General features: G+C 45.1%; 1 protein-coding gene across 1 annotated transcript in view; it reads right to left on the reverse strand.

The window, feature by feature from the left end:
* Positions 1 to 592: 592 nt before the first annotated feature.
* Positions 593 to 12,571, reverse strand: part of LOC146183236 (tachykinin-like peptides receptor 86C) — a 179,441-nt gene continuing 167,462 nt past the window's right edge. Inside the window, exon 6 of the mRNA XM_084608349.1 lies at positions 593 to 908. Within this exon, the coding sequence (XP_084464475.1) occupies positions 692 to 908 (217 nt within the window). The 3' untranslated portion in view covers positions 593 to 691. The remainder of the gene's footprint in view (positions 909 to 12,571) is intronic.

Raw genomic sequence — 12,571 nt, forward strand, 5'->3', positions numbered from 1 at the left:
ATACTGAAAGATTTTGAAGCGTTAAGGTGTACAAGCTTCTTGTTTCTCCTTAATCGAGGTATATTTGCCCATTGTGGGTCCTTCTCGGAACAAAATAGCGAAGTTTTACTTTTTGATGTTGTGGCTATTCCGGATCATGGCGTAGAGGAAAAATGCTTTTGCCCCTCATGAGTGTTAGCGTAATTTTCTTCTTGCTCCATACCACGATAGCTCGGATGATGCAAGAACAGTGGTTTTTGCCCGCAGTCGTTTTCAGCGCTGTTATGGTTGCGGTTGCGAAAAACCATCGCTCTTTCTTCCGTTTATTGGTTACAATGTGCAACTGACGCTGTAATTACGCCGCCATCATGTTTTCCCTGCGGACTTGTGCTTCTGTGCAACATTCTTGCTCTCAGGACATATCAGCGGTTAATTTCAAACTGCAGCACGTTATTTGTTGTGACCTGATACCCTTTTAGGTCCTTTTCGGACGCAGCCGCGCTTGCAATACAGAGGGTCGAGTCCTCACACTCAAGCCGGCTTCTAACCTTTTTTTATTTTGATCATGCTGACTACTGAGCCCATCGATAAGGAGATTAAAAACGGTGGGCGTCGCACTTTCAGCAAACTGAAGCTTTCTTTATCGTGAACCCATGGCCAATCGCTGTAGTGTTGAAGTCGCATTCCGTGAAAATGCTGTTCTTCGGTCACGTCAGCAATGGTCCACGGCTGCCGGAGGCCCTTCCCCGATGTCGCGGGAAGCCTCCGTGGGGGGCTCTCGTCTCGTGCCACTCTTGAGGGAGAAGCTCTGTGTCCACTTAGTGGAGCCGTACCGCAGCGTCTGCATGCGGCATGAGCTGCGTACCATCGTCTGGGACTCCTCGTTCGAGCAGCGGCCGCACAGGAAGGTGCGGAAGTAACCCTTGAACCTGCGCAGAAGCAAGAGAATCAAAATTAGCACAGCTAAGCTTGCCGGCTTGGCGCAGTAATCAGCTAAAGCTGGCTGGCATTAATGACCTCGAGGTCTGGACTAGCAGGCCCGTTTCAGCATTGCCGTAAGCGCCTCAAATCCTCGTTTTGGCGTCCTTACCTGCGTACTGGAGCTTATTTCGCTTGCGGTACTTAGTGCTACTGCGTTACCAAACGGTAAAGCTGGTCTGGCGCTCGCATAAGCTGGCATAACTGATCAGCCTGGAACACAAAAAAACATCGCACTCGAAAGAAAAAAGCGATCTCTACAAGCGCGTGTGAGGGAGGCGACGAACTTGTTACCCAACACCACAGAGAACGATTCACAACAAACACGCTCCGCGCTCCCAAAGCCCAATAAGCGCAGGCAGGGCGAATCAATCGTGGCAAGCGCCCTGCTGCTCTCTACGGGTTTTGTTTCTACGCTACTACACTCGATTGAAAGCTGCCGCAGCGTTGGAGCTTGGCTACCGCTCGGCTCTCCGATGACACGGGCGCCATCTGCCAATTTCCGCGCCGCAGCAGCCGACGGTCCTTGGCTCCGACTGTCCTCCCTTTTGGTAGCTCTGCTTTGCGACGGCTTCCTCTTTCCACCCGGTCTACGCGATGGTGCGTTATGCCACGGCACGCTGAAATGTAGGTCGATGACGGATTTAGCATTCCGACGAACCAATTACAGCTTTTGCCGTTAAATGACAGCCGTAGTCCGCACTCTGGTGTGAGTTGGAAGATAGTAAATGGGGCTGAAATATTTAGAAGTGCGTCAATCACGAGTTACAAATGCAAATATTTTTGTTCATCTCAAAGCATAATTTTGCGATCGAATCCCGGTATAATATCACGAGATTCCCGTAGCTGTTATGCGGGTGTTTTATTTAAGGAAGCCTGAAATTTCAAAATAAAAGTAACAACTCTAGGTTTATTTAATCCAGGTGCTATATTGAGGCTATGGTGAGCGTCAAGAAAGAGGAAGAATGCTTCATTAGTTCTCTAATTAACTATATCTAAAGTTTTAGTACGTGTTACAAGGTTCACAATAGTCGCCAGACGGGCGCGCGGCGATTTTGTCAGCTATAATAATTGGAAGATGAGCTCCAATTCTGCAAATACAAGACGCACTCTAAAATGAATATTAAAACATTAATTCAAGCCTTTAGGTAATTATCAAACTAAATAAATCAGTCTGCCTCTTATCTGGTGTACGCTGCAGGCCCAGGGCTAAAATAAATCTAAAGCCAGTTACCTTTTCCTTTCTTTTTTAATTTTTGGACATTCTGAAATAGACAGCCGCCAGCAAAAGGCAGAGCAGCAAAAACGTGAGAAAAAAAAAAGTGCAGTCTGATTATCTTCTCCTCAGTCTCTTGCAGAACATAGTTGGATCACGAAAGCCACTAGCTATGACGCTAAGGATGACCACGAGTTACGTTATGATCGATGCATGCTTAGTATGGTTAGAAAATGCGCATGTTTGCTATGAACACCTCGTACTCATCCCTCATTCAAATTATGCTCTCAGAGCTATCCAATCTAGTTAACGTTTTACAGATTACAAGTTCACTTACAAGCTCGCTGAACTTAGCGGATATATGAGTTTCAACATCGCGGGTTCATTTATTTTCTTCGTTAGATAAGTTCGGAACATGATCCAATTTGAACATTTTCAACTTGACAACGAAGAAATGCGTGCTGCTCCTAATTACCGTGTCAAAACTGTCTGAGTGAGACTGTCAACCTAGAAATGAATTTTTTAAACATGCTGATTCGTTTATTAGCGGTTCTTAGCGGCCTTATGTTGAAACGATGTTCCATTTAAACATATAAGAGAACCATTACTGGAGGGTTTTACGCGAAGCATACACGGCTCGTTCGGTCGAAAACGCGCGGTTTTCTGCGCTGGCGTCGCCATAGCCCAGATTTAAGAAAAGCATGTCTCATAAAACACGCACGCGATTTCGGATGAACATCATCACACGACGATTCTTTGTGCAGCGGTCAAGGTGATTTTCTCTCATTTCAAGGTCATTTTCTATTAACCTCCATCTGCTTGCCAAGTTTATTTTATTTATTTATTTATTTTCGATACCCTCAAGCGCCGAAGCATTACAGAGGGGAGTGGGCAAGCAAAAAACGCAAGAAAATGTCTGTTTTTTGTTATAGGTGGCAAAACAACGTAGTTAAAATAAAGCAACATACAATATTCCAAGCAGTCGAGGAAAGACAGGAAAAAAAGTGCGGAAACAACAGCTGTGACAAATGCAATGCAAGAAACTGAACAATCATAAAAGCGTCCTCATTAGAGACTGACAATCCCATATACAAGTCACGGCAGCGGGGAGGTAGTTCCACTCTTTCAATGTGCGGGGAATGAAAGAATGCAAAAAAGTTTCAGTACGGCAAAACATAGATCCAGTCTTATGTTGATAGCCGACAAGAGAATAGTGATAGGGGAGTATAGTGATAAAACGAGAGTGCAGTAACTGGTGATGATAAAGTTTATGAAAAAAGCATAGGCGTAAAAATTTCTACATTGTGCGAGAGACGGTAAGGAAAGGTTAGATTTTATAGCTGTGACACTCGCGGTCCGGTTGAAATTAGAAGGTATGAAATGAGCTGCATTATTTTGAACAAGGTCTAGTGAAGCGCAAAGCGAGACGTGATGAGGGTCCCAAAGGGGTGCGGCATATTGTAATTTAGGTAGAACAAGTTGTAATAAGGCAGTAATTTTAAAGAGACAGGGGCTTTGATGAAGTTACGACGTAAATACCCTGGCATGCGGTTAGCGCTGCTAATAATTAGTTCGACATGCGGTTTCCCGGTTAGTGACGAACATATGAGTACACCCAAGTGCCGGTATGATGTTACAGATGCAATCAGCATATTATCCAAAGCGTAAGCGGAAGTAGTGGTATTTTGCCTGGAAACTCTCACTAAAGCGCACTTGCGAGGGTTTAGTTGCATTTGCCACTCTTTACACCAAAGAGAAATGTTATTGAGATCAGTCTGAAAGTAGTGTTTGTCGTCTTCGGTGGAAATTTCGCGATATAAAATATTGTCATCCGCGTATAAGTGTATGTTAGAAGAAACGCAATTAGGCAAGTCATTGATGTATATATGAAAAAAGAAGTGGGCCTAGTACAGAACCTTGGTTGACACCTGATGTTACTTCAGTTAAAGGGGAATCGTAGTCATTAAGCGTTACATATTGTGAATCGATTGGCAAGAAAACATTATGATCTAGGTTTAGAGCACAAAGCTTAAGCATGAGTAGTTTGTGGTTCACCTTATCAAATGCCTTTGCAAAATCTAGAAATATGCAGTCGGCTTGTGAATGTTTATCGAGAATTACATGCAGGAAATGTGTAAAAAGAAGGAGTTGCGTTTCACAAGAATAAGCTCGCCGGAAACCACGCTGGGCAGAAGTAAAAAAAGAGCTTAATTCCAGAAAGTTGAACATGTTAGAATACAAAATATGTTCCATTAGTTTGCAGGGAATGCTTGTTAGTGAAATGGGTATGGAGTTCAAAGGTGAATATCTGTTACCTGATTTATGGAAGGGAACAACTTTCCCTATTTTCCAGTTCGAGGGCAGAGTTTCATTCTGCAATGACTGCTGAAAATATTTTGGTAAGTAAAGGGATGGGTATATCTTAATTTGTTTCAAGAACTTTGAATTAATACCGTCGGCGCCACACGATGAAGAAATGTTCAGTGAATCTATTATTTTCCCAATACCACCAGGATAAATTATAACAGGAAACATACAGCAAAAGTTATTGCGCGGCACAGTGCATGTTGTATTCATATTAGACGAGGCAAGACTGAATGAAAATACGTTGTTAAGCACAACGGGGCATCCTGCTGGGTGGAGAGGCTCACCAGAGTCGTCCTGAAGTGGCATCGCATTATTTTCATTAGGATTGACAACACTCCAGAATTTATTTGGGTTACTTGATAACAAATTTGGCAAGGTGGTATTAAAAAAGTAAATTTTTGAGTCATGTACAGCTTTCGTGTAATCGGCTTCAGCTGCAAAATAGGCTTTCCAGTGGTCATTTCGGTTATTTGCCTTTGCGGAACGAAAAAGGCGTTGAATGCTAGTTTGCGTTAGGGACTCGAACTGATGACACATGCACCGTCAATTATATGAAGTTGATTGTAAGTGTTGGTGTCCACTGAAAAGTGAGACAAATTCTGCGCTCCCCCCCTCCCCCCTCCCGCGAAACGAACTAAAGGCTTTTCTTTCAAAAACTCTGTACCAGCCTCTCATTGCCGAAAATTCACAGAATGAAAGGACGCTGTTGAGGGTGCTATCACATAAACTCCGTAGACGGAGTTCTAGCGTCCTCCTTATTTTTCAAGAATGGTTAGGGCAGAAATCTAGGAGCGAAGTTATTCTTTTATTATTAATTAATTTTGCCTTGTTTTGAAGGAAACTGAAATAACATACTCGAATAAGCCCTTTTTAATGTATATGATTGTAACATACCATGTAAAAAAAATGAATACTCCCCTCTAATAACTTACCATTGGAATAATGAACAAGTAACGTAATTTATACACTTGAGTTACCCTTTACGCAGGTACATTCAGAGTAGAAAAATATATTTTTATAGAGGAATATGTAAATAATATGGTGTTTCGCACTAGAGCTTCGTAAATTTGTGACGTTTCTCGACGTCCAACTCTGAGTGTCGAATGTTTACAAAAACAGCGCCTAAGCTACTTGGATCCCTGGTAGCGGCATCATAAATTGGTTGTAATACCATCGACCATAATAAAAAACAAATCTTTTACTAAATAAGTGCAAAAACTAAATTTTGTTGCATGGAAGAATTTTCATTGTTAAAGTGTCATGTTACGGTTATTGTACAGTTAAAATTCTGTTTGGGTAGCGTAGTAATTATTTGTTGTTCCTGTATTTGTCACTGTGATGTCTGTGATTGTTCAAAACATATTATCTTCTGAAGTTCTTTATCTTTTCGCGGCACGAATTTGCCTAATGCTTGATATCAAAGGTGGGCACAGGCTAAAAGTCTGAGCCCTTGCCGGCCCGGTCCGTGCAGCAGACCCTGAGCAACCCGACAGTGAATACGCCCGAGCTCTGCACGGCTCGGCCCGTCCAGGCGGCCCGCACCGGTCTTCAGACCCAGGCCTGACCCGGCCCGAACTGCTATAAATGCAGTTGAAGCAACGATACAAAAAGAGATAATATAAGAATGATGAGCTTATTCAAAACCTTTAAATGTTGAGGTCTCAAGATTAAGGGGACATATTTGTAGAATATATAGATGCACAACGCATACAAAAAGTTATCATTCTATACTTTCATAAGGAACAAGTTATGCGTTGATGAATGCTTGTAGCATGCGCAGTGCTCCTGTTTTAAGAATCCAGCAGCGCTGATGTTCTTTTCACGGCTGTAATGGGTGGCTGTAACGACTAATACCTTCTTAGCAAGAACAGCGAGTTTTGGGTACGCGGCTTCTTTGCTCCCCCAAAACTGCGCTGGCTGAAACTCCGAGAAAGGGATTGATTCTGTTGTCATATACTCTGTGAGTCTTTGGAATCAGCAGTCGAGCTCCCGGCTCTGAGACAGCGTGGCGCGACAGACTTTGATGAGCAGTTGCTTCCTTTTTAATGATTGTGTTCCACCATGAAGGGTTCACCTAAAACTTTATACCAAGAGAAAATCATGCACCAGTTAAACAAGCTGACCCATATTGACGTGAACTCCTGTGAAACCAAGAATTAAAAAAAAGGGCAGATATGTATTCGTGCGTACGACTAGCGTCTTTATTCCTGGCAGTGAAGCTTTGGTAGTAATCATGTCTATATTAATTAATTGATTCTGCAGGTGGCTGTGTCAACCCTTATAATAATGTGACGATACGGCAAGCCGATGAAAACAGGAGAACAGAGGAGAGAGAGATGGTCGATGACAGTGAGATCACCATAGAGTTTCCTACTCTTACCTAGAGGGAAAGCTGTGCTGCCGTCTATGGGAGTTTACATGGAGTTTCCAGACGGCCAGTTCAGCCACCATGGGCGCTCAAAGCATCATGGGCCGGAGAGCTACCGAGTGCAGATTAAAACTTTTGGCCAAAACTAATGCAAAGATAAACGTTGTTCTACCATAAATAATGTCCTAAGATTGAATATCGTGACTGTAAATTACAAAAAGAGAGAGAAGCAGCATGTCAGTGTGATATTTATCCAATAAAAGCGACAGCTCTTTCTCCTATTGGCTTAGTTTTGAGCAGCACAAATACCAATATTTCGCACTTAATAGGCAAAATTTGAAATAAAAATACGTTATGAAAATATTTATGGTTGTGCAATCACTTAAGAAAGTTTTTAGTGGCATTTTGAGAAACAAAAACCATTTATTGGCGATGTCTGCTTTTGCGCGTTCGCTACTATGGATTTCGCGGTCTATGTACGCACCTTCAGATGATGATAACGAAAAAGAAACATCGCAGTAACGCCACTCCACGTACCCGAGAAAAACCGACTGTCCCGCAACAAGTAGCACACCGGCCCATGATACTTAGCGCGCCAATAGTGGCTGAAGTGCAGCGCCCTCAGCTTTCCCTCTAGTTAGTGTAAGGAACTCTATGGAGATGACGTTTTAATGAAAATGTTGCCGGGCCTAGCGCGAGCGCTCCTGTCCGCGCCACTGCCCGCTTCTTCTTCCTTGATGTCGTCCGTAACAATATAATGGATCTAACGGAGTCGCTAGCTCACTGAAAGGAATGACTCCGCGTGTGTACCGACACATGGTTCAGCCCCGATATTTCATTTGTCTCTCATAGCTTAAGTCGCTTTGGAACGTTAAACTCCACAAACCAACCAACCAACCATTTTAATTTGTTATTCTATAACAACAAAAATCAACACAAGGAACATTACAAAATGCATCTGAATCCCTAGCTCGCAGGCTAGTTGGGATTCATGCACATGATGTTCAGTAAAATTTTGTAGAGATCGCCAGGCAGGGGCGATCGCGGCCACATTTATTTGAGGAGAAGCTGAAGGGGTGACGACGGCAGCGTCCGGGCGAGGCGTTCCTCAGCTCTCGTGCCGGCGCTGCTTCCTTCTCTTCGGCACGTGACGGACGCATGACACGCGAGTCCTACAGCTTAATTAGCAGACAGCACAGCCATTTGACACAATTTCAAAGGAGTAAAAGAGTCACAACCTATTGCAATAGTACGACTTTAGCAGTGCAGAGAAGGTGGTATTTTGCTTTATTTCTATTGGGATTTCATTCCATATTCTAGTCCCTACAAACAGAAGAGTTCTTTTGCCGTACACAGTTTTGCTAATAGGGATGAGAAAATTATTTTTCGCAGCGCTTCGTGATCTGTATTGTGAGGAAACAAAATGAGATGAGGGTAAAGGATAGTTGCTGGGGATCGAACGATGCACCATTACCGCATTTTTATGCAAACTTATTTGATGAAGGGGAAGTATCTCTAAAGGTTTGAAGAGAGGCGTCGTATAGACATAGTAACTAGCAGATTATATTAACCGAATTGCTCTTTTTTTGAGAAGTGGTTCTAAATATGGTCGGATAGGTATGGCCACAATATTCGACACAATATGACAGGTGACTGCGAAAAAAAAAGTATATTGAACTGACTATATCGATGTCCTGTTGACATTTTAACAGTGTGAAGCAGACACGGAATAACTTTTTGCAGAGATAGTGCAGCAGGGAATAATTTACTGCTATATTACCTTTGTGTAGAAATATCTTTATTGGCGATAAAGAAGTCGGTGAACGTCATAAAGCTTTAAATTCTAGTTTTGGGGCGTTTTAATTGCACACAAACTTGACTATAACGAAAATAATGATAATAAAATATTTCATCCAATAAATTAATAGCTGGTTGGTTCAGGGCGAATAAAATTGGAGCTAATGTTAGGGCTATACGAATAGAAAGGACCCGCCAACGGAATCGCGTTAGCTGAGCATATAAGCATGTTTTATGCTTTTGTTAATGAACAATATGCTTGCATGATTATCAAAAGGAACCTCTTGGAAACGATAGCTTTTATAATTTTGCAAAGAGTAGGCAGTTTTATGGGGCTCTCTTTGTGCGTTCGAGCGAACGCTCGAAGCCTTCTGCACGCGTGTTTCGCACGCGCTTAGTGAGAGCGTTTCTTTTATTTGTGCGTGCGTGCTTTTGTGCGTGTGCGTTTGTGTGCGTGTAGCGGGTTGGTCAACCACCTGCATAAAACGTACTTACGTACCTGCAGCAATGCGGCTCGGTGCAATCCTTTCTACTGTCATCAGTCGCAGCAACAAAGGCTTGTGCCAACGCTTTAGTTTGCTTGTTGCTCGTGTCCGCCACGTTTATTTCACCTGAGACACGTGACACAAATTGGAGAGTGAAAGAAAAAAAAAACGATTGCACCGAGACCGCCAAGATTGCTATGTGGTAGACACTGTACGTCGCGTCTGCTGCCACGTTTGTACCTAAAAGGAGCACACTGAAAAGTGTGCAGAAAGGTTTCTTCAGTAACAGCTTCCTTTATATACTGTTACTTACGTATGCATGGGATGAGAACGTTGACCACTACGCATGCATTACTGAATCGGGTAAATCTCGGTGTAGCGCGGACTAGACCACAAATTTTCTCCGACAGACCGTTTGCGGGCGTAAGACAGGTGAGTATATCCAGGATGTCATACGCGGTGCCTACAAACGCGCTTACTTCTTGCAATCATCATTATGGCCAGAATAACTGTTTTTAAAATCAATGCCGATCTATAACATCAAAACAGCGGACGGGAAACTAACCCCAGCAATTGTTACGTGGGTGCAAAAACGGTGACCATATTGTTACGGGGTAGTTCAGCTTGGGATTGCAGAGAGCGGACACGGAAGACAAGGCTTTCAAACAACAGGCGTTTTCTGCAGGCACCAGCCGACACTGCTCAAACATCGTCTTCTCCAAAACTCACGAGATTCTTCTCTCTCCTTCTTTATGCGCATATCAGTGCATGCACCGCCTAATGTAACACTACCCCGCCGGCTGAAAAGCACCGCCCCGGTGCGTGGAGTAGAGTTATGGCGTACGGGATGCAAGGGCGCAATTTCGTATGTCACTGGAGTCACTTGTCGTAAAATACGGTAGGGTCCTGTATAACGGGGCAAAAGTTTTTGTGAGAGGCCAACGCGGCGAGCTGGGATCCAAAGTAGCACGAGAGAACCGCAAGAATACTGGGTGTTGCGATGACAGGAATCATAGCGACGTTTCTGGGAGTGCTGGGAGGCTGAGAGTCGGTTGCGAGCAACAACGCGGGCAGCATCAGCTCGGGCTATGGCGTCACGAGCATATGAGCTAGCAGTGGCGACAGAAGGGAGCAAGCTGTCAAAAGGAGGCAGAGGTTCACGGCCGTATAGAAGATAGAAGTCGGAGTAGGCGGTAGTGTCATGACGCGAGGAATTGTATGCAAATGTCACAAATGGCAGCGTTATGACCCAGTCGCGGTGGTCATCAGAAACGTACATAGACAGCATGCCAGTCAGTGTCCGGTTAGGCGTTCGGTAAGCCCGTTCGTCTGTGGATGGTAGGCAGTCGTGAAGGAATGACGAACGTTGCACAGTCGTAGGATCTCGTCGACTATACGAGCCAGAAAGCAACGGCCACGGTAGGTGAGGAGTTGGCGGGGAGCTCCATGGACGAGTATAACGTCGTTGAGGAGGGAAAGAGCGACATCAGTTGCTCAACAGGTTGGTATTGCTCGTGTGACCGCGTAGCGTGTGGTGTAATCAGTGGCCACCGCAATCCATTTGTTCAGATGCGGACAGTGGAAAAAGCCCTAAAAGATCCAGACCCACTCGAGAAAATGGGTCTATGAGGATGTCAATCGGCTGCAGAAGTCTAGCTGGTAAAACTGATGGCTTTTTCCGGCGTTGACAGCGGTCCTAAGCAGCCACGTAGCGGCGGACTGCGCGGTATAGGCCTGGCCAAAAGAACCGATGGCTCACACTGCCGTATGTGCGAGAGACGCCTAGATGACCCGCTGTGGGAACGTCGTGAAGCTGTTCAAGGACGGCTGTGCTAGGTGCTGAGGGACAACTAGTAGAAGGTCAGGGCCATCAGGTCGCATATTGTCGGTATAAGGTGCCGTCGTGGAGCACAAACGAAGGGAAGAGTCATGGCGATCGGCGCTGAGGCGATTGATAATTGCGCGAAGCTGAGGGTCCTGGCGTTACTCACGGCGAATGCCGGAAAAGTCAGAAATAGAGAGCACGCAAGCGTCATAGTCAAATTCAGGTTGGCTTGGCGGGTCGACTGGATGACGGGACAGCCAATCGGCGTCTCGATGCAACTGGTCAGATTTATAGACCACTGAAAAATTGTAGTCCTGAAAGCGCAAGGCCCAACGTCCAAGGCGGCCAGTAGGGTCTTTGAGTGTAGAAAGTCAACACAATACGTGGTGGTCAGTGACTGCTGTTAATGGCCGCTAATACAAGTAAGGGCGGAACTTCGTAATGACCCAAATAAGGGTAAGCACTTATGTTCAGTTATGGAATAATTCTGTTAGCCCGCAGAGAGGAGTCGGCCGGCATAGGCGATGACGCGAGGGGAACCGAGCTGACGTTGTGCGAGAACGGCACCAATTCCATGACCACTTGCGTCGGTGCGTACTTCTGTGGGCGCTGACGGATTGAAGTGAGCCAACACTGGCGGACTGGTGAGGTGGCCAATAAGAGCGGCGAAGGCGCCCGATTGTTCGTGGCCCCAGGAAAAGGAGACCTCTTTTTCAGAAGCTGCGTAATGGACTGGCGATTTCCGCGAAGTTTGGTACAAATCGCCGGAAATATGAGCAAAGTCCGAGGAAGCTACGCACGTCGCTGCGAGATTTCGGTATAGGAAAACCACTTACAGCGCGAATGTTGTCGGGGTCCGGCTGGATGGCATGGGTGTTGACCAAGTGTCCTAGGACCTTGAGTTCCCGGCGACCAAAGCTACACTTCTTGGAGTTCAACTGAAGGCCAGCTCGTTGGAAGACGCCAAGAATAGCCGATACGTGATAGAGGTGGCCCTCAACGGTTGATGAAATTACGGTGGCGTCATCGAGGTAGCACAGACATGTGGTCTATTTGAACCCGCGTAGTAGCGTCCGTCATGCGCTCAAAGGTCGCAGGGGCATTACATAAGCCGAAAGGCATTACTTTGAATTGGTAGAGTCCATCCGGGGTGACAAAAGCCGTCTTCTCACGATCTCTTTCGTCAACAGAAATCTGACAATATCCAGAACGGAGATCAATGGAGGAGAAATAGTTGGCACCATGTACGCAGTCGAAGGCGTCATCGATTCTAGGAAGAGGGTACACGTCTTTCTTTGTTATCTTGTTTAGGTGTCGATAATATACGCAAGACCTCCAGCTGTTGTCTTCCTTTTTGGCAAGTACTACCGGAGACACCCAGGGCTTGACGGCTCAATAATATTGCTGGCCAACATTTTGTCCACTTCTTCCTGAATGATTTGGCGTTCGGAAAGAGCAAATCTGTAAGGCCGTCGGTGAACTTGGCGGGCATCTCCAGTATCGATGCCCGCCAAGTTCGACGACGAACGTTTGGCCCAGGGATCCGTGACTGAAAT

Source organism: Amblyomma maculatum, chromosome 7 (assembly GCF_055883805.1).
Source record: "Amblyomma maculatum isolate TAMU_Amacu chromosome 7, ASM5588380v1, whole genome shotgun sequence".
In the NCBI taxonomy this organism is placed as follows: domain Eukaryota; kingdom Metazoa; phylum Arthropoda; class Arachnida; order Ixodida; family Ixodidae; genus Amblyomma; species Amblyomma maculatum.